The 22,280-nt window shown below is 36.8% G+C and overlaps 2 protein-coding genes across 3 annotated transcripts; both read left to right on the plus strand.

Moving 5' to 3' along the window:
- The first annotated feature begins 159 nt into the window (after positions 1–159).
- LOC121324760 (magnesium transporter NIPA2-like) lies at positions 160–12,778 on the plus strand. Its single transcript, XM_041266917.1, has 6 exons — positions 160–492; positions 8,119–8,364; positions 8,818–8,874; positions 9,226–9,316; positions 9,652–9,812; positions 10,385–12,778. The coding sequence occupies exons 1-6, from the start codon at positions 450–452 to the stop codon at positions 11,002–11,004; spliced, it is 1,218 nt and encodes a 405-aa protein (XP_041122851.1). The 5' UTR covers positions 160–449; the 3' UTR covers positions 11,005–12,778.
- Positions 12,779–16,552: 3,774 nt separating this feature from the next.
- LOC121324677 (hyaluronan mediated motility receptor-like) lies at positions 16,553–22,277 on the plus strand. 2 transcript variants are annotated; one of them, XR_005951260.1, is made up of 15 exons: positions 16,553–16,728; positions 17,344–17,445; positions 17,797–17,870; positions 18,024–18,104; positions 18,470–18,658; positions 19,008–19,094; positions 19,290–19,401; positions 19,734–19,799; positions 19,909–19,982; positions 20,341–20,427; positions 20,521–20,621; positions 20,932–21,018; positions 21,305–21,483; positions 21,807–21,955; positions 22,191–22,277. XR_005951260.1 is itself a non-coding variant. In XM_041266788.1 (13 exons), exons 1-13 carry the CDS (start codon positions 16,683–16,685, stop codon positions 21,462–21,464), a joined length of 1,266 nt encoding a protein of 421 aa, XP_041122722.1. In that variant the 5' UTR covers positions 16,553–16,682; the 3' UTR covers positions 21,465–21,798. The 2 variants fall into 2 exon arrangements, 1 of the variants encoding a protein (XP_041122722.1); XM_041266788.1 differs by lacking the exons at positions 21,807–21,955; positions 22,191–22,277 and having other exon boundaries at positions 21,305–21,798.
- Positions 22,278–22,280: the final 3 nt, after the last annotated feature.

The raw sequence follows: 22,280 nt of genomic DNA on the forward strand, positions 1-22,280 counted from the left end.
TTAGCATACAGACTGATTGATGGAACTATAGACATTTTTACACTATTTGCATGTTAGTATGTTGGCCAATGAATGCGCCGTGGGGCGGGGCGGGGCGGGGCGGGACTGAGGTTATCAGGTATAGCTAAACAAATTCACCTGGTTTCGATGGTTATGTCAATAGACTAGAGACTGAGTCAGTTACTGTGCTTATACACAAAGGGAAACTATAACCTTTTTTTTTTTTTTTTTTCTCTAAATAGGGTTGATTTTGATTGTTGTGTCTTTTGGACGTGCAACCGTTGGCGATTGTTTTGTTAAGTTTAAAAACAAACAAAAAAACTATATATATTTTTGATTTGTTTTCAAAAACGGCCACCTGTGTTTATAATGTGTTTTTACTTTTGATTTGGAAACGTTTTTTTTTTTTTTTTTTTTTTTGAAGAGTTTTGGAAATCTATTGTGTGAAGATGACAGAGGCTACTCAAGTCACGAATCACAGTTGTGCGAATGGTAAGTTTTCACATGAACCAATTTATTTTGTTTAACATTTTGTTAACATTTTAAACGGAAGTCGCTTTGAGAAGTAGTGTGTGTATTGTAAATATGTTTCGGTTAGATGCTATTGATTTTTACATAGGTTGGATTTAAACTTAATGATAGTTCAGTTTTAATAGTGTGGTCATTTTACGATGTTTGCCCAGGGAAGTGCGATACCTTGTTACCGTACTGCACTCATGGAAACTACAAAACCTTTGTCTTTTTTCGTCTATTGACAGCTACAGAGTTACATTAATTTAATAATACTGTGAGTAAAGCGATTTAAACGAGTACATCTTTGGAAAACACAATGTAACATTTAAATCATTCAATATAACTGTATTTTGAAGTGTATTCCATGTGGCATACTTGAAATGAAAATTAAGATTTAGATGTATGATAGAAATGACAACCATGTCGTAAGTGTTGAATTTAAAATACAGGAACCTTAAGCACCTAACAGACACTGTTCAATATTCAAAGCCATCCATATATTGGACCATATTGGAACACCCTGCAGTGTAATATTGCAGTTATAAAATTGTGACCCCCCCCCCCCCCCCAAAAAAAAAAAAAAAAAAAAAAACTGTCCCTCCTCACTATATGACCCCCCCAAAGTGAATTGGTTATGATACAGATATTACCACCTGTGGCACAACATTGGGTTTGCACACAGTACTCTGTCTTTAAATGTAAAAGAGTTGAAATGTAAACAAGATTCAGATCTGGGCAAACACATGGCAAATGACATTTAATAGAGAAAAGTGTAAGGTACTGCACGCAGGAAATAAAAATGTACATTATAAATATCATATGGGAGATACTGAAATTGGAGAAGGAATCTATGAAAAAGACCTAGGAGTTTTTATTGACTCAGAAATGTCTTCATCTAGACAATGTGGGGAAGCTATAAAAAAGGCTAACAAGATGCTCGGATACATTGTGAAAAGTGTTGAATTTAAATCAAGGGAAGTAATGTTAAAACTGTACAATGCACTAGTAAGACCTCATCTTGAATATTGTGTGCAGTTCTGGTCACCTCGCTATAAAAAAGATATTGCTGCTGTAGAAAGAGTGCAAAGAAGAGCGACCAGAATTATTCTGGGCTTAAAAGGCATGTCATATGCAGACAGGCTAAAAGAATTGAATCTGTTCAGTCTTGAACAAAGAAGACTACGTGGCGACCTAATTCAAGCATTCAAAATTCTAAAAGGTATTGACAGTGTCGACCCAAGGGACTTTTTCAGCCTGAAAAAAGAAACAAGGACCAGGGGTCACAAATGGAGTTTAGACAAAGGGGCATTCAGAACAGAAAATAGGAGGCACTTTTTTACACAGAGAATTGTGAGGGTCTGGAATCAACTCCCCAGTAATGTTGTTGAAGCTGACACCCTGGGATCCTTCAAGAAGCTGCTTGATGAGATTTTGGGATCAATAAGCTACTAACAACCAAACGAGCAAGATGGGCCGAATGGCCTCCTCTCGTTTGTGAATTTTCTTATGTTCTCATGTTCTAAAGGTGTGTCGCTCAGAATGTTGGCTTATCCGTATTGCTGTTAGTCTGGTTTTTCTGGTTACAGCCTTGCTTGTTGTTTATTACCCAAGACAATCTGTACACTCATTTTCATAAGGTTGCGGTTAGAGCAATGCTACACATTTTTTCAGTCGCCCATGCCCCTAGTACACGTTGTTATTTTTATGTAAAAGTACTTGTATCCACTGATAGTGTACCATATAGTAGTCTGCTATATTCTACATATTGAGACATGCATGCTGTCAGACACCAGTAAATAGACTTTGTCTTGAAATTGCCATATGAAACTGGGCCTGTTAATGCTGCCTTGAGGAGTGGTTGTTAGGAGGACCGAGACAACAACTGACTGAAAGGTGTTAAAGTACCGTTGTTATATACGACTATTGTTCTTTGTACATGGGAACCAAAAATATTCCTCTTTTGTAGAATAAGTACAGTGCTTTTATTTTATTTCTAAGGGAGGTTCCCAGCAGGTGCAAAAGTACAATCATACATTTCACTTTGTGTACAAGTTGCTTAACCAGTATCACTGATAAGCAGTTTTGTTCCACTCTAAACAAAGCAGCACCCATAGCATGTGGGACTTTATATTGGGTTCTATGTACATTAGACTACAGCTGCTAGTTAAAGGATATATTTCTCTCTTTACCTATAGATTTAAAAAAGGCATAGGGGCTCCTGTACAATTTAATTTGGCAAAAATGTACATGGCCTTGCTTTCGGGTCAAGTAGAGTGCACTGAACTACAGTCTAATGTAGTAAACAGATAGCAGACAGACATGTTTTGCTGTGAATAGTAACGTGATTCAGCATATTGCAAATCTTATATGTATACAGTACCAGTCAAAAGTTTGAGTACGCTTGCTGGAAACTAGGTTTTTTTCATAATTGACAATGTTTTACGTCGTATACATTTCTGTAAATACTTTAAATGAAAACACATGTTACAATATACAAAACAAAACATAAGGAGTATCAAAGCAATGCTCAAGAAAATTTAAAATTGTCTCTAAATCTTGGATTCCTCAAAATAGCCACCCTTTGCCTTAGTAACAGTCTCACAAACACAAGGCATTCAGTTAACAAGTTTCAGCAGGAAATCACTCGACATGTCTTCCCAGCTCTTCTGCAGCAATTCCCAGATATGTAGGGCACTTGTGGGTAGCTTTGCTTTGACTTCTGCCCAGTTCGTCCCATACAAATTCTATGGGATTGAGGTCTGGAGACTGGGCAGGTCAGGTCATTAGACTAGATAGCCGTGCTGGTTGAGCTTGCCATGGACTTGGTAAAAATGACCAACTCTGTCACCAGCAAAGCAACCCCAGACCATGACACTGCCTCCTCCATGCTTCACAGTGGGAACCACACATGCAGAACTCATGCGCTCACCCTCTCTGCGTCTTACAAATACTCGGCGGTTGGACCAAATATTTCAAATTTGGACTCATCGGTCCATAAGACCAACTTCCACTCCTCAAACATCCAGTTTCTTTGTTTTCTGGCCCAGGCAAGTCTCTTCCTCTTATTCTGCACTCTTAACAATGGTTCCTTTGCAGCATTTCTTCCAGTTAGGCCAGCTTCACGCAATCTCCTCTGAACAGTTAATGTTGAAACATCTGTACTTCTAGTAGCATTTAGCTGAGCTTGTATTTCAGGGTCAGTTAATCACCGGTTTCGCAGACTTGTGACTTGAATGAACTGATTCCGAGGCCACCCTTGGCCTGCCTAACCTTGTTCGGTACTCATGAGTGCCAGTTTCTTCAAATCATTTGATGGTCTTGGCCACAGCAGTTACAGACACTTATGACTTAAAATTTGTGATTGCGATTTGACCTTAATTTCTTAAAGTAATTACAGACTGTCTTTTTTTTCTGCTCCCTTACATTCATGAATGACAAACTTGTGCCTATGCTACCTATATTTATAGTAATCATGGACCCTCACCTGTTAACAATAATTGGTGACAAAAGGTTAATTAGGTAACATGCTAGTTAACTCGGAGAACATCTATCAAAGACACTTTTATACTTAGGCCCGTGTTCTAACACTGTTATACACATTTCAGACTTTTAACTGACTTGGGCTTCAGACTGAAATCCCATTGCTTTGGATGACTATTTCATTGAAATTGACAAGATTTACATTTTCATTTAATAATTAATTTTTTTAATGCAATTCACTTATAATTATCAGCTTATATAAGTACACATCATATAAGGAAATATTAAGTGTTTATAGACAAGTTTATACAGTTAAAAGCATAGATAATCATGAAAAACCTGGTTTCAAGCAGATGTACTCAAACTTTTGACTGGTACTGTGTATGTGTGTGTAATTATATATACACACAGACACACAGACACACACACACACACACACACACACACACACACACACACACACACACACACACACACACACACCTGTTAAGGGGGTTCACAGGAATTCCAGAGTTGCTCTTCAGATCGAATTTCCTGACATAAGATATGTAACTAATTTAAAGGTCTTGTTATAAGCAAGATGCCCATTCATTTTAATCCAACCCATGATATGCTAGTCAATTTTAACAAGGGACCTATGTAACACTGACAAGCCTTATCCAGACAGTATTACATCACCACAGGATATCTGGAGAAAGCTGGTATGACATTTTCAGGAATAAGTCAACTTTGTCCACATACTATATGTAAGGAGATTGCCAGTGACACACAGGGTCTTGGTATGTGTTGAGCTGGGGCTCCAGCAGGCTTTACAGCTGCACAGCTATATTTTTCCTATAGCCCTGTCTGGCTGGATTAGTAAGCTTTCTTGCCATGACACTTGAGTTAGTAGCCACCTTTTTATATGACTTGCTGCCACTTGCCTGTAAGATCTCCCTGCAAAAAGTGCTTGCTGATTTAATATACCAGTAAAACTGACATGACACTGAAACTGTCATTTCTGTTACCCTTCCTAAATTTGAGTTTGTCATGTATATGATCTCTTACTGTTGCAAATCTTTGACGGGTAAAAAGTATCTGAATATATTGAGGATGGTCATATTGCAGTTACTCAAATACTATGCTAACATGTTTTGAGTTAAGGAGTTGCTTTTGAGATCACATTGCCTGTCTTACTTAGATATTGATAGCTATAGATTGCCATTATAGAAGAGCCAACGCCATCTAGTGATCTGCTACTTTGGGTTAAGTTTCCATTTGTTTTTCTGTCAACACACTGCTAAACACTAGGTGGGGCTGGTGCTTACTAATATTAAGACACTAGCTGATCCTACGTGTCTATGGCAGGTGTTTGAACTGAAGAGCAGTAGATTAGTCTGCATGGACTTGGGTCCTATTCTTAACTAATAGCGTTGAGGTGGGACCAAGACTGAATGGTTTTGAATGGCAATAGAACCCCACAACAGGGGTGGTGTGTTAAACAGGTTTCAGAAATCTTTACTAACAAAACCTTGAATCGCTGATCAGGAATTGGAATAGTTAAACAACTTTAACATCACCTGATGGAATTTAACTTCCCTGTATTTGTTTTGGCAAAGTTCGTGAATAAACAAATCTGCTTGCTGTCTTCAGTATCTTTAGTTCCACCTTTTCTTTTCTGATAGCAAGAAGGTTTTGTATTCCTTTTTTTAATTTTATTTAACTGACTTCTGTTTTTGTCTTTTTTCTGTTACTTGGATCATTAGCAAAGATAATATACAATATACCAGTGGTGCACAATTCTGACCTGGAGGGCTGATGTCCCTGCAGGTTTTTATTCCAACTGCACCCTAAAGTACTTTATTGGACTTTATTAGTAGTTAATTCGTCAAATTAACTAAATTAGGGTATGGTTAGAACAAAAACCAGGAGGGACACCGGCCATCCATGACCTGAGTTGTGCACCACTGCAAAGTTGACTTTATCAGGAGTTCAGAAATGACATGGCAAATTAAGCTATAAACAACAGAAATGCTGATTTTACTGGAAATATAATAAAATGTATTTCATTGATTTTACTATAGTGTTAATTTATAACATGTATTTAGTCTGCTATGCTGTACTGGTGCACTGGAATAATTCAACATAACACTGTAAACATACACACTGGAGTTCTGTATGGTAGTGCTACTTTATGGTAGAAATTTACAGTATTGTACTTGCAGTTCAAGTCTATGCACGTTTTCTATCCACATATGTTTCATTTCCACAAGTGATGCATGTTATTTATATTAACTGTCGTGAGAGAATCATCATCATGCTTTGTTCTTAATGACTCATGTTATATTCTGGTATGGACAGTTCAATGTGGTTTCGATAAGCAGGATGTAAGGTTACCAGGTATTAAGCAGGTTTGACTCTATAGTTAGTTTTGTCATGAGTATATTTTACGTGTTGGCAACAGGATAATCGATTTAGTAGAATGTTTAACTTTAATTGTTGGTGACTCAGACATACAAACCATAATAAAAATTAACTCTTAAATAACTGATCTTTTCACTGTAGTTGTGTGGTTTCTTATAGGTTAAGTTTGTTTTGGTGGGGAAATCATTGATTTCTTTCTTTGTTTTTTAACTTTACTGAACATCTCCCAGAAACAGCAAACTGGTAAACAAGAGGACTTTGAATAAGCCCTATTCTAAATGAACTGCAAACCCATCACACCGCATAATTAAATTATTACCACTGCTGCTGTCACTGCTGCTGTATGTTGTCTTTGAATTATTGAACTGGTTATTAAAGGATCAGAAAAAAGTACTTTATAACATAAGGTGCAGATCCTAGTAAGAAGGGCTTATTTAAATGATATGCAAACACTCTTCCCTTTATGTACATTTGAACATTTCTTTCAGGTGTGTATTTGTATAATATTAGGTTTCAGAAGATCTATTTCGAAATGAGCTTTCCCATGAGATGTACTTGCACAGCAGCAGCAAGGGATGATGTTCTTTCAAATTGTTTCTGTTGTATTCACTTCTATGAGCAGTACTTGAACTAAGGAGCACCATAGATGTAGATGGAATTATATGGTTTTTATAGTAAAAATGGACAGAAACATGAATGCTATACAGGGTTTAAATGCAATTGACTGCCTCATGTTGCGCTAAAATTATTTGTCATTTACAATACATCAATATGTCTGTCAAATGTGAAGACATACATTTTTTTGTGGTATAGATTGATATTTCTACAAGCTTATTTGAGACAAAAAAACTATTGCTTTTGTAGAAATACAGCACTTTTTTTATATACAAATCAATAATCCTAAAGCTTATACCAAGATGAGCTACTGAAGGTCCATTTTTTATAGGTACTGTCAATGTAGAGTAGCGTCTCTTGAAGCAATAATTGTTTGAGGGCAGTTCTTATCTTGCGGTCTCATTACTGATTATTGTTTGTCGAATATGAATATCACCCCATAAATAAATCTTTCTTTGTTTTAGGTGTTTATTTGGCACACGGTTGCAAATAATGGATGGATTACTGGACATATAAAAGTGTACACACTGAGCAAACAGCAAAGCCATTCCCAAGGGATCACATTTTTTTTTAAAATGCATGAAACTTGCAGTGCAAAATATTTGGTTAATTCTCAAAATAAATGTTGAAACAGCATACAAAACAGGAAATCGATCTTCTCCAAGTTCAGACTGAAGTAACTTTTACAATTACTTGTAACAGTTGTAACAATCAATCTTTATTTTATATAGGGCCTTTTATAGTGGACAACCATCACAGAGCTCTTTACAAGATGCAGTAACAACAAGAAAATCCATAATACATAAAATACAGTGGAAAGTGCATAATACATGATAGTAGCATAATTCATGAAATGGTAGCAGCAGCACAGCATCTAATAGCAGACATCATGCTTAAAGAGAATGGAAAGCAAGAGAGAACAGGTGGATCTTGAGAGTTGATGTAAATCAAGTGACGGTGGGAGCATCACACACCGTGACACAAGGCCAAAGTTATTTTTTCTGTACATGATTGTGTAAATGAAAAATAGTCAGCACATGCTGATGTGCTCCGCTAAAGGAGGAGAATACCTTCACTGTGATCTAATGTTTTTTTCTTTATTTCCAGGTTCCCTTGTTACTTTGTCTTGCCCATCACGGCAAGTTGTGTGCAGAATTGTGAATGAGATTGATCTAACCATCTCTCTCAACAACTTGTCATTGAACATGTCTGCTTCAGAGCAGAAGTGGCGGAATTACGAGTTCTACATTGGCTTGACCATGGCCATCTTCTCCTCTTTTCTAATTGGAGGCAGTGTCATCCTGAAGAAGAGAGCTCTGCTCAGACTGGCTCAGACAGGAGGCACCCGAGCTGGTAAACCAACATGTTCATTCAGCCACTTTGTAGTGTGCACCTTCCTTTAGCAAACATTCAGCCTTGAACAATGCATTAATGAAAATCACTAACATGAATACAGGATTTTAGATTATAAAGCCTATGGTAGTTCGCTTGTGCTTGTCTGACTCCTTTCCTTCAATATGTTTTTAAATCCATGTTTGCTTTATCCTTTTTCGACTTTGGTTTCTTCTGAAGGTGTTTTCTGTGCCACTTTTAAATGTGATGTGGGTTCTTGATCTTCTCAGATACTGCCCGGTCCCCATTCCGAGTGAACCCACCAGCTTTGGGTGCAGATGTCTGTGGAATATAACTCTGATAAACTTTGACATACCAAATCCATTTTAACAAAATGACAGGCCTGCATAGAAATGTTCTGCTGTCCTTTTTCATGGTTTGCTGCATTCTAAACATTTCTACTTTCTTCCCAAGGTGAGGGAGGTCATGGATACCTGAAGGACTGGATGTGGTGGGCAGGTTTACTGACAAGTAAGTTCCAAATCTGAATAACCAGACTCATCCAAACTCAGTTGTTTAATTGTGGTTCTCCCTGGACACCATGTCAAGTAAGCCCCCTTCCCCTTTTCTGTTTTCAAACAACCCCATGTCAGGTGTAACTCTAACTGCTAGAATTCACACCTCAGGTTGCGGTACTTCCTGATTTAGGGACTGTTTGTGCAAGAGCAATGACAGTTTGTATAACCTGTAATCCATTTTATAGTAGTCTGTTAATAATGGTAAGTCTCTTTAGGGCACTATACTACTGTACTGGTAGTTAAGATCATCCAGAGCCAGTCATAAAACAGTGCTAATTTCTTGGCTTATCTTTTTGTTTTCCAGTGGGTGGTGGTGAAGTTTCGAATTTTGCAGCTTATATCTTTGCACCTGCAACAGTAGTGACTCCACTAGGGGCTCTAAGTGTACTTATAGGGTATGTATTGTTGTTTTATGTCCATGTTCGTCTGTATTTGAATATGTTTCCTGGGGTGGACATTGTTTCAAGCTGGTTCACAACTCTTAAGAGATTTCTTTGAAAACTACACAAGGTTAATGGAATAAATGTTAGCTACAACCAAAATGATCAGCATTATCCACTACAGACTGCATTGCTGTCATATCATCTGTGTGCAGCCTCTACATATTTGAAAGGGAACTGTTTGTTAGCTTTGAAGGTTTAGGGAATTTGTTCATTTTGTACTTGACCGCATGTACATGTTTAAATGTAGGACTTTTTAGCAATTATCCTTTTTTTTTTTCATCTCACAGTGCAATATTGTCTTCCTACTTCCTAAATGAGAAGCTTAACATGCTGGGGAAAATAGGGTGTGTGCTGAGCATTCTGGGAAGCACAATTATGGTGATTCATGCTCCAGAAGAGGAGGAAGTGAAAACTTTGGATGAAATGGCTCAAAAAATTCTGCATCCAGGTGGGTCATTTTCTAAAAGATCAAGTAGTTGTGGGTTCTGTTGCTCCAGTGTTTTCTCTTTTTTCTCTACCTGGCTTAAACCTATTTTGTCTTGTGTTAGCACTGAACAGACTTCATTTACAGTCAATAGAACAGGCTCCATTCAAATCATGTGACAACGTTGCCTGCAAACCGGCTAGCCGACATTCCAAGACTTACTGCACTCTGATGTCACTCAACAGTCAAGTCAATTACTGCCTTCCGATATCACTCGACAGTCAAGTCAATTACTGCCCTCTGACATTACAGGTGTAGTGAGAAAATGTATTGACTACATTTTTATACTTCTAGTGGAAAACTGTTCTGCTTGAGTTGAAAAAGATCGGTAGTGCTTGGGCAACAGTTTCCACTATAACCCTCAGCTGTGTACCCCAAAAGAATCGCAACAACTGAGTTACATCCTTGTGATAGGGCAATTGAAGACTGTATGTTGGCTATGCATGCCATGATACTGGCAGTTTTAATTTGCTGTCCATAACTGTGGAAGGGGGAGCTGCCTCTTACTAACAGATCCTTTTGTTTGTTTTCTACAGGATTCCTCTTTTTTGCCAGCCTCCTATTAGTAGCAAGTTTGGTGCTGATATTTTATTTGTCCCCGCGCTATGGACATACCAACGTCTTGATCTACATCGCTATCTGCTCCTTGATTGGAGCGTTCTCTGTGTCATCTGTCAAAGGACTGGGCATCGCCATAAAGGGCCTGTTTGACAAAAAGCCTGTGTGGAAACACCCTCTTTGCTACATCCTCATCGTCACACTGGTGGCTTCCATTGTCACTCAGGTCAACTACCTCAACAAGGCCTTGGATGTCTTCAACACTTCAGTAGTCTATCCTATCTACTATGTCTTTTTTACCACAGTGGTCCTTTCAACCTCTGTAATTCTCTTCAGAGAGTGGTATTCCATGTTCCTAATTGACATCGTGGGAACGTTATGCGGTTTTCTCACTATTATCACAGGGGTGTTTATGTTGCATGTGTTTAAAGACATGAAGCTCAATATAGATACCTTTCCACAGGTCATTCAGCCAAAACAAGAGGAGCATCCTGTGGCTGAAATCATCAGATTTGATGACAAGCAGATTCTTATCGACAGTATGGAGAACTCTGTGTTTTCTGAACAGAAGCCGAAACTGTTTGTGATCTGCAGTTAAGGGACTGCATGTGTGTGTATATACTGTATATATTTTAATATAGTGATGTTTTTATTAAAGGTTTTTTTTTTTTTTTTAGCCCACGGATAGAGTGCTAGATGAAGTGGCTTGTACTGTTGCAGTATTGAATTAAAGTGAAAAGTAAATATCATGAAATGGAAGATCCAGATTAGGAGCTACCCTTTTTTAACTTTTTTTTTTTAAGTTTGCGCACTGTTTTGGTAGAGTTCTGCATACTGCTTGTGCCATTGGTGGGGGCTAGGCCACCAAGCATCTTGATGTGCAAGAGGAGAAATACTGCACATCTCTGTAAAACCAGTACAGTAGACAACCTCTGTATTGCAGGGCCTGTATTGTTTTAATCTTTCTAGGACCACAGTGTCCCTTGTTCTGTAGAATATTCCTGCTCTTTTGGAAATATGTTGGGCATGCTGACAGTCCCACACAGATAGTTTTCATGTTTAATAAAGAAAAAAAAAAGGCTTGTTTCCCTTTTTTTGACTGGGAGTAGTCCTTGCTTGCACATTCCAGTCACCCAGGACACTTGAAATCAATTCTGAATAATGGCTTTCTTTTCTGTCGAATGATGCGAGAGGATGGTATTGGTGACCAGTTAGGGCAGTGGGATCTGTGTCATGTGATGTATGACAGTAAAACGAGAATAAAAAATCTATTTTGCTTGTGAACAAAAATGATGCCTACCCCTTCTTTTGAGTCAAGTCTTGCCAATGGCAGCGGACAACTTGCATGCAAAATACATTCCAACATTTATGAGTTTTCACATGAAACCTAATGTAAAGATATGGTTAAGAGCACCTATAGAAACCTTAGTAGTCTACTTTTGTAAGTGAATCTGGTACAAGGAATGTGAATTTGAGAATTCTTACTTTCTGATCGAATTGATTTCTCTTGAAATTCTATTTTTTTAAGATCATTGTGTTCAGCCCTTTTGGTGTTCAAACTAGTGTGGCTTGAATTTGAAGGGGAACAATGATGAAATCTGTTCCACAATTGAGAATAATTTTACAGCAAGGTATGATTCCTTTGATGTTTGTTTACTTTACCATGAGATATTTATTGCAGTCCTGCTACAGGGGACTCTATTCAGTGATACTTTACAGTTTAAAACAATTATGTGTGGAAGTATATAATGTTGTTTGAGCTTCATAATTTAGCAGTGGAAGCCAAGCAGATTATTTACTTAATTTGATTTCCATGTTAAACAGGCAATTACAATTGCTGTTATTAACGTGTGTTTTTAAATATAGAAATAATAATACAAAATGGAGACATGACACAACATTTAAGTGCTTCTCTTTGTTTGTTTCTAGGGTACACAAATAAATGCCCTTGGCCTTTTGTGCTGTTCATCTGGCAGCTAGTTCTGGGTGGGCTCTTCATATCTTTGGGTATCACACCACTGGGTTGAGGGTAAAGGTCCTGCAATTTTAAATGTACAAATGTAATGCTCACTGTCGACAAAGGAGGTTGAACTATTTGAAAAAAAAAAAAAAAAAAATGCTTTCAGTAATGTGCTCTAGTGTGACAAACTATTTAAATCACAAACAACGTAATCCAGACTGAAGAAGTACAATATTTTTTTGGTTTGCTTGTGAACTGTGATATTTTAAATTTTATTCACTATGTATATACACAATCTTGCTGTATATCTATGTATTTATTTAAGGTATTTTGATGAGAACTTTTTTCTGGCTTGCTTTAACATTCCAGAATGCTATGAATCATCTGTCTAATAAAGATTATTTTTGATCAACTACTGTGTTTTAAGATCTGTTTTTTGACTGAATGGCTTTGTTCTATTCTGGTCATTTAAACTGAAGTATCTATTTCTACAGTTAATATCCATAAAATTAGGCAGCACTCCTATAATGACCAAACATGCAAGTACATATTAACAAGGTGTTCCGTGTAAACCGCTTCAATGGTAAGTATAACTCCCAAGTTTCATGTGTTAACGCCTCCCATTGTTTTAATGGAACCAGATGGAAAATGAACCTGTTAAATCTTACCCAAAGACAGTACATACCATTCTGTCACAGGATAACAGGTACAACGAGAGGGGTTTATCTCTCCTTGTATCTTATAAAACCTTTTTTTTTCCTGCCATTCACATCCTGGTTTTTAGATTTGCATTTCATCTGAATAGTTCCTATAAGGTTCCTATAAGATTCCCCTGAAATGTAAAATGAATGGACTGCCCATATACATACTAACAATAGTTGAAGCAAACGTTGGCATGTTGCCCTTCTTCTTTTTCATATTTAACTCATTTTATACTGTAGCGCCTTCTAGTGGAACCTGCTAATAGTGTACCAACAAACTTACTTTGCCACAGCTGTTGTAACAAAAACTGAACCCAGTTGTGAACTGCTTCACAGTAACTGTTCCTCTGTCATTAAATCAGTTCTTCATGTTGCCTGAAATAACATTCCCACCTGAAAATTAAAGCAACTGAAGTGGGCATTTGAAATAATATTGATTGGTTTTCTAGAACCCAGTAGGTATAGAAAAAGGTACATGTTTATAGCAATTGCATGAATATAGGAGTGCATACAACAATTCTGAATCCTGACTTTAGGAAGTTATAGTACACCTAAACAGACATGGGTCTATAAGAAGGCAATAAGATATTTACAATGGAAAACCTTTAATACCGCTTCAACAGGGTTCTATTTTCAGAAATGAACTTGTCTATTTTCACATTTATTGTTTCCATGTTTATAGAATCTCTGTAAGCCCACTTACAATTCAGTTTTGCTAATTTAAAGATAATTTATGCATTTTTTAATTTTTTTTTTAAGTTCACACCATTTAAAAAAAAAAAAAACTTCAATATGTTGTTTAGCATTATAAGATGTGATCAGTACTAAAAACATGATATTGTTTAAAGATGGTACTCGCATTCAATTAGGAAATATGAACTTTCAAGTACTGGAACTAGTAGAAACCAGACCTGCACTGCAACATTGTATGTGCCAATATAAGCTATTGCATCAGTTGCATGTTACACAATTAAAATGTTGATCTATTTTTATGTATCGGTTGATGATGACTTCAATATTGTAAAACTAAAATGCACATTTGCAAAAACTTTATGAATTATTGGTGCTGCTTAAGAATAGCTAGCAAATTACAAAATAGCAAATGTCAATATTATCTCAGCAATGTTTTGTTGATATTGACTCTCGGTTTGGGTTGTTGTCTGTGACACTGAAAACATTTCAAATGAGTGATTATGCAATTAAGAGATCATATGCTATTTTAAGACTGCATTTTTGTTAAGGTACATATAATTGTTTGCAATTATAAGAGTCTCTCTGCTTCAAGCTGTAGCTATCCCTCAATACATCTACACTACATGGCATCTTCAGCCTCCTATCCTATTTATAAGAAATCAGACTTGCTGTCAGTCCAATTTGTTTACATTACCAATATGGATTTTTAAAATCGAGACATTACAACTTTAACTGTAATATTGTTATAACGTGCTTTGTTCCCTATTTGTAGATGTTTATCACTGTTTCCTTATTAATAACTGATTATTGTATCATTCCTGCCACATTGGAAATTATATACTAGTTCAGATGTAGCCAGAGCCATTTCCCTTTAACATAGAGGACTACATTTACACACAGATACACGATATATACATCTCGTGTGCTATTTCTCCTTTTCTTATGTTCAATAAATATTTAAGCGGAACAACTAACTATTCTGATAGAAAAAAAACAATCTAATTGCCAAAGAAGAATCTGCTTGACACTGACATCCTGCCTGCAATATATATATATATATATATATATATATATATATAATATATATATATATATATATATATATATATATATATATATATACATACAGTGGCTTGCAAAAGTATTCAGACCCCTGACCAATTCTCTCATATTACTTAATTACAAATGGTACATTGAAATTTCGTTTGTTTGATATTTTATTTTTAAACACTGAAACTCAGAATCAATTATTGTAAGGTGACATTGGTTTTATGTTGGGAAATATTTTTAAGAAAAATAAAAAACTGAAATATCTTGCTTGCATAAGTATTCAACCCCTGTGCTGTGGAAGCTCCCAGTTTTCACCGATGAAAGAAATTGCCCAAAGGAGGACACAATTACCTTACCATTGGCCTCCACCTGTGAACCATTAAAGTTGCTGTCACATTTTCTGGATAAAAACCCCACTGTTGAAGGATCATTGGTAAGGCTGTGAATCTGAAGGAAAATGAAGACCAAACAGCATTCTACAGAAGTTAGAGATAAAGTAATACAAATGCATAGACTAGGGAAAGGGTACAAAATAATATCCAAGTGTTTGGATATCCCAGTGAGCACAGTTGGATCAATAATCAGGAAGAGGCAGCTGCATCACACCACCCAGGCACTGCCAAGAAAAGACTGTCCCTCAAAACTCAGCTCTCAAACAAGAAGGAGACTTGTGAGAGAAGCCACAGAGAGGCCAACAATCACTTTGAAGGAGCTACAGAGTTCAGTGGCTGGGAGTGGAGTAATGGTGCACCAGTCAACTATATCAAGAGCGCTGCATAACACTGGCCTGTATGGGAGGGTGGCAAGAAAGAAGCTGTTACTCAAAAAGTACCATCTGAAAGCACGTCTGGAGTTTGCCAGAAAGCGTGAGAGTGACCCAGCTGTAATATGCAAAAAGTTTTTGTGGTCAGATGAGACGAAGATAGAGCTTTTTGGCTAAAACTCAAAGTGCTATGTGTGGCGCAAACTTAACACTGCCCATTCCTCAAGACACACCATCCCTACAGTGACGTATGGTTGTGGCAGCATCATGCTTTTCATCAGCAGGCTGGGCATCTTGTTACAATTGAAGGAAGAATGGATGGGGCAAAATACAGGAAAATATTGCAAGAGAATCTGCTTCAGTCTGCTAAAAAACTGAAGCTTGGGAGGAAATTGCGGTCCACAAGCGTTGTCCAACCAACCTGAACAACCTGGAGCAAATCTGCCAAGAGGAATGGGCCAAAATCACTCCGACACTGTGTGCAAAGCTGGTACATACTTACCCCAAAAGACTTAAAGCTGTTATTGCAGCGAAAGGTGGTTCTACCAAATATTAATCTGTGGGGGTTGAATACTTATGCAAGCAAGAAATTTCAGTTTTTTTATTTTTCTTAAAAATATTTCCCAACATAAAACCAATGTCACCTTACAATAACTGATTTTGAGTTTAAGTGTTTTAAAATAAAGTATCGAACAGAACGAAATTTCAATGTACCATTTGTAATTCAGTAATATGAGAGAATTGGTCAGGGGTCTGATTACTTTTACAAGCCACTGTATAAAATCCTAAAAAAACCTACTTTTTTTTGGTTTGTTGAGAATGTTCAGCAAGACTTTATATGCGCCCTCCCATTGGCTTTAACGTTCGCCCATCTACTAAATCGACTACAATTGGTTAGACCTTTCCAGACTCGTCATGCTGTCCAATTGGTTGAATGAAGCAATTTTGAAGTCAAAGTTCCGGCTGCACAGTTTGAATTTTTTGTAAGAGACTGGATTTGTTTCGTTAGAAGGAGGTGTTGTACGTCTAGATTATATTGTATATTATTTTTCTGGAAGATAAGAGGCCATTTAAAATTAATTAAATATAAAGGTCGAAGACTTTTCAGTATGTCTTTTCCCAGGGCTCCGCTAAAGAGATTTAACGAACAAGTTAGTAAGTAAAAACAACCTGACATTGTTTGTGAAAGCAATGGGAAGTATAGTGGGAGTATAGTATATATATATATATATATATATATATATATATATATATATATATATATATATATATATATATATATATATATATATTAAATAATATTGATCCATTCGTAAGCAAATTTGTATTACGATTTAACTTGGTTTTTGAGTAGGAAAATAATCATATTTTACGACGAACGATACAATTTTATCAGAATGGTTACAACTGTAGGGAATTGCTGGCAAATTATGATAACATGTTACAATTTAAACTGGTGATACCGCAGACTTTCCTTAGATGTATAGTATGATCATCAGTTAAAATTAACTCTAACTGTTGCAGTGTTTGTATGGCTGGTTGTAGTCATTGTCTCTACTTTACGTCTAAAGAATAACTTAAGTGCAAACTGCAGTAAAAAGTAATACTGTTTGTTTACGTGGTTTTCGTTATAGTCTGTATGCACACGCAGTTTGACTGTAACCGGAATTAGAGGATCGTCTATTTTTTTCTGTTTGTTGCTATAATTTCCAAGTTTTGCTAAGTGAATAGTTCAGAAGATGTATTGCACTGAACTCACTCTGATTACAGGCTGTGCTCCCCCACCTGGAAGCTATGACGTTAAAATTACAGACGCTGGATCAAAAGGCCCAGTGTCCTTTGAAAAGTCTGATCGGTTTAGAAAAAAGAAAGGTGAGTTGGGTCTGAATCGTACAGAAGTTGGTACACAACCATTTGATGCTGGACACAATTGTGCACCTGTTTATTCAATGAGGGACGTAAAATGAACAGTGTCGTTTTACATGTAGTCAAGAGGGTTAACACTATTGGAATGATGGGGAATAAACGATGCATTATTTCCTGGCGCAACAGCAAGTTAAAAAATCAGCTGAAGATACTTTGGGATTAGTTTTAGAAATTATTACCTTTTCCCTTAACTGTTCTGAGGCGTTCTCCAACCCTGGATGGACTAACAGATTTTTCTTGTAATTTTTTTCTTCTTATCTATGATTAAATCCACCTACTGACACTTTCTTTTTCTAGTTTCAGATGCTGACATTGAAAACGAGATGCTATCGCCAGGAAGCATCCGCAGGACCCTGTCCAATGGAAACCTAGTAAGTACTGTACTATTTATTTATTTAATTTTTTATTTTACCATTCATACTTGATGGTGGTAAACTTACGTTTTAAAAATGATAGCATTCATGTGGAAATGTGTAACCTGAACCTTTCATGCAATTGCCTTATTTGAAAATTGTTCTGTTTAGGTAACTCGGTCAAGCCAAAACGGAGACAAGGATACAGTCATTTTTAAAGAGTTGAAACGTCAAAAAGCGCTGGAGAGGGAGGTATGTCAATATATAAATTGTTTTTGTGTAATGAAAAAGCGAATGACTACGCTGATATTACAGTATGCAGCCCTTTAGGTTACAAATGTTATATGCTGTCCTTATTTTTCTGAAATGCTCAAGTAGCTCTATTTTATTTTAACAACTGGATCATGTGTCAGGATTTGAAGTTATGTAAACACTAACACCTGAGTCTGTTTACTGTTTTTAGGGCTGCCCATTCATTGTGTTTAATGCATGTTACAGCTAATAGCCTGATGTGGAGTTCTAATTTCTATACCAATACTTGTGCATGTGATACCAGTCATACACTTTGCTTTGACAGTCATTCACCTGACTGTCTGTAACCTGCATTTCCTGTGCAGATTTGTTTGCTAATTCAGCAGCGAGGAGATCAAGACAAGAAGATTCAGGCATTAGAAGAGGAGTTAAGAAAGGTGGATGCGAAGTTGGTGGTAGCTGTGCGAGAGAAAACTGGTCTTGCTGCAAGCACTGCTTCTCTTGAGAGGCAACTTGGAGATTTGAAAAGAGCAAATGATCGTCTGAAAACCAAGGTAGAGTAGTTGTTGAATTGCTATCTGTGTTAGAATTGGGGAATGATTTTAAGAATGAATTACAGGGCAAAGATAATAAATAAGTGCTTTGCTAAAACTGCATCTAGTTTTATGTGGATATTAAAATAGGAAAAGGCCTTACTCTGTTGAGCTAACACAGTATTTCATAACTTTGAAACTAAAATACAAAACCTTAAGATTAAACCAGGGAGAATTCTCTAGTGAGTTCTTGCCCATTTTATTAATTCATTTTTTTTATCTTGTGCATAAATAAGTGTGCTATTATTATTATTATTATTATTGTTGTTATTATTATTAATCTATTAACTACCCATTCCTAACTAAACAGTTTTCCGAGGATGGCACAAACAAGAAATTGAGTGGGCTCTTATTGGAATTATCAGAAGCAAAGAATAAGGAGGATACAAAAGATAAGGTGAGAATTTGTGTATCCGAACAGGCCAGTTACTGTTGCAGAATATCAACGGATTATATTTCTGCAACGTACAAGCTCTGTAATGTGTTGTCATTTCATTAAGTAGTTGTCGTAAGTATTTAAGGAGTGAATTTACCCTATTGGTTAATATTTTAAACAATTAAGAAATGTCTGACAGTGTACTTTAAATTCTAGGAGCTCAGCTATATGCAGATCACATTGGAAGGACAACTCCAGATCCTGCAAGCTGATTTGGATGCCTCCAAAGCTGAGCTGGCTGCAATGCAAGACAGGAACAAGTCCCTGGGTAAGCCTTTAAAAATTTAGTATGGAATAAAGGAAACTGGTTCAGTTCTGCATATTTTGTCTGAAATAGGAAGCAACAATAAATGAGTCTTCACCCAAACACTGATAACCTTTTTTGAAATGTGAATGTAATGGTATGCAATGTTAGTGGGTGTTGATGGAGATGAAAGTATATCATTGTATGTTCTTAATGACAAATAAGCAGCTTTGTTTTACCTGCAAATAAGGAGTTAAAACTAGCCTGTTGAATGTCTTCCGCTGTTTTTGTCTTTGTGTAAGTATTGTGTTATTGACAACAAACACAATCCTTACCTTAAACTTGTTTTCTTTCAGCGGAGTTGCAGCAGCAGACAACATTACAAAATGAAGAACTTGAAAATGAAGTTGACGAACTGCAATGTAAGAATTTGACTAGTTTTCAGGTTTACCTCGTGTATAGTGTTAGATACCCCATAAAGGTAATAACCATGTATTCACGTTGCTGAAACCTGTATGATTTGTGTTTCAGCCCAGATACAGGAGTCACGTGAAGAGTACAAGGTGTTGCAGGGCCATCTGGATGCCACTAATGCAAACTTTCAGGTGTGTCTGCAGATTTAAATCTGGCATTTACTGTTTATATGAAAGGTCTTGGATTATCCTGCATGCTCCATTGATGGTCAGGTTGTGGAACCACACCCAATACACAACGCTTCTTAGTTTTGGTGGGTAAACAGAGGCGATTCCTAGGTGAATGGGTTGAGGGGTGTGAACAGAGCACGCGTTGTAACTTGTTATACTATTGATCTGTGTACGTAATTTAAAATACAAATGACCCTCTGCACACGCAACAGATTGCAGTTTTGCATCTTCTGGTTTGCCACAGTGTTGTGACATTTTATTGCTACTTGTATAACCAGTTTTTTTTTTTTTTTTTTTTTTTTTTATCCTTGTATTCCAGAACCTGCATTTTGAATTTATATCCAAGGAAAAGGAATACGAGACTCAAGTTAAACTGATGTCGGCTGAAGCAGAGAAAAAGCACAGGGTGCCTAACTTTTGAAATTTATAGTTGTCACCTGTAATTTGTTTGTGGTGACATTCCTTGTTTTCTCAACATATCTGTATTGTTGCATTTTAGGAAATGTCTGCCACAAAAGAACAATCTGAGAAGCAACTTATTGAAGCTCGGAACCATTTAAAGCTGTTGACTGATGAAGTGGAACATCTTCAAAAACACCTGTAGGTGGTTCATTTGTTTTTAAAATTGTTTTTGGGAAACATGGATGTCGTAGCTTTGAAATGGCTCAATTTGACTTTGTATTTATAATTGTAGATGAATATTCAGACCTGTAATCTGGACATTGTTGCTAAATAATTTGACTTAATTTTAATTTATTCTGTAGGCAATCCACAAATGTAATGTGAGTTTGCTGTTGTACCAAGTAATACTATTATACACTTGATATAGTAAGGGTGCATACTTCTGGTTATTGTAAAAAGCACAGATGTGTTCTAAGATTAGTGTCTGTATATAATTGTTCCATTTTAGATCTGCAGCAGAACAAGACAAAGAGAAGTTGGTGCTGGCACAAACTGAAAGTGAAAAAAAGCTGTCTGACTGCTTGACAGAACTAAGGTAAACCATTCAATTTTCATCACTATTCACATACCAAGTCCACAAATACTAACTTAACTGCTGGCAAACAGGACCTTGTTGTTTTATTAGTTTTGCTATGTATTAACAAATAATTAAGTTGGTAAAGGTAGTAATGAGCCATTACAGATAAAATAAATCCTGATTGGAAGCAAATATTCAGAGGACACATTTAATGATATGCAACCCTGGGTCAAAAAGGTGTTGTGTTGAGCTGTGTGGGCAACAGTAAAATTTACACTTTTTTTTTTCTTTTTTTGCTCTCCAGCCAATTGCATGAACAGATAGAGAAGTGTAAACAAGATCTGAGTGAGTCAGAAGGCAGAGTGGGGGAGAAAGAAAAGGAAGTCGTAACCCTGAAGGACCACCTTAAGAACAAGGATGAGGAACTGAGCCAACAGATCAGATACTTGGATGACAAATACTAGCAGCTTGAAAAAGAGAAAGGTAAGGTGGTCGCCCATGGCATAAGCCATGTTATCGTGTGATGTCCTAATTAATTCACAGACAGACTAAATTGTAATTGTGCATTGCTAGTGCCTGCTTACCACTGGTATCTTGTTTTGAAGAGAAACCTAGCAAACAATTTGATTGCCTCCCAGAGCATTTGGATTATTCTGGGTAGTTTTATTTTGCTCTTGCGGAGACCTAGGTCTTATTTGTCTAAACTCTACGTTATTTTCTTAGTTCCTATGTACACTACATACCTTTTAGCATTCTGCTTGGCTCTTCCTAACTGTCATTGGATAACCCAAATGCAAATGTTGTAGGTAAGGTGGAAGAAGAAAGCAAAAGGAGAGAAGTGGGTTTAACTTCAGAATTGAACTCCCTGAAGGAAAATATAAATGAGAAGGATAAAGGACACCAAAAGCTTCAAGAAGCACATGCAGAACTCACTGAAGTCATTAATAGGGAGAAGGTAAGGGTACAAATTATTGTTCCAAATGTTCTGTCTTGCTGTGCTTAGAAGCATATAAGGAGCATATGTCTTGCAAGAAATAAAATAACCAACTTTTTTTTTTTTTTGCTTGTGCTTTAAGACACTTCAAACAGAAACGTATGGTGGCAAATGTCTTGTTTTGAAACAAAACCCTGTGTGTTGATTTAGTATAACATTCAACAATATCTGTGCTAATGCTCTGCATGTTTCCCAGGAGCTGTTGGTGAAGCTGCAGGAGGAGACACTGGACGAGCGCCTTCAGCTAGAGGGAGAGCTGGAGGAGGCGCTGGAAGAGCTCAACCAG

The sequence above is a fragment of the Polyodon spathula genome, chromosome 12 (genome assembly GCF_017654505.1).
Source record: "Polyodon spathula isolate WHYD16114869_AA chromosome 12, ASM1765450v1, whole genome shotgun sequence".
Taxonomy (NCBI): Eukaryota; Metazoa; Chordata; class Actinopteri; order Acipenseriformes; family Polyodontidae; genus Polyodon; species Polyodon spathula.

What these genes read in the sequence shown, in the direction of transcription:
- LOC121324760 (XM_041266917.1), top strand. Translation starts at nt 450, where the DNA reads ATGACAGAGGCTACTCAAGTCACGAATCACAGTTGTGCGAATG. An exon ending in GACAGGAGGCACCCGAGCTG is followed by an intron (nt 8,365 to 8,817) that starts GTAAACCAACAT and finishes TTTCTTCCCAAG; the next exon opens with GTGAGGGAGGTCATGGATAC. An exon ending in TCAAAAAATTCTGCATCCAG is followed by an intron (nt 9,813 to 10,384) that starts GTGGGTCATTTT and finishes TGTTTTCTACAG; the next exon opens with GATTCCTCTTTTTTGCCAGC.
- LOC121324677 (XM_041266788.1), top strand. Translation starts at nt 16,683, where the DNA reads ATGTCTTTTCCCAGGGCTCCGCTAAAGAGATTTAACGAACAAGTTA. An exon ending in GAGATTTAACGAACAAGTTA is followed by an intron (nt 16,729 to 17,343) that starts GTAAGTAAAAAC and finishes CTCTGATTACAG; the next exon opens with GCTGTGCTCCCCCACCTGGA. An exon ending in AAAAAGCGCTGGAGAGGGAG is followed by an intron (nt 18,105 to 18,469) that starts GTATGTCAATAT and finishes TTTCCTGTGCAG; the next exon opens with ATTTGTTTGCTAATTCAGCA.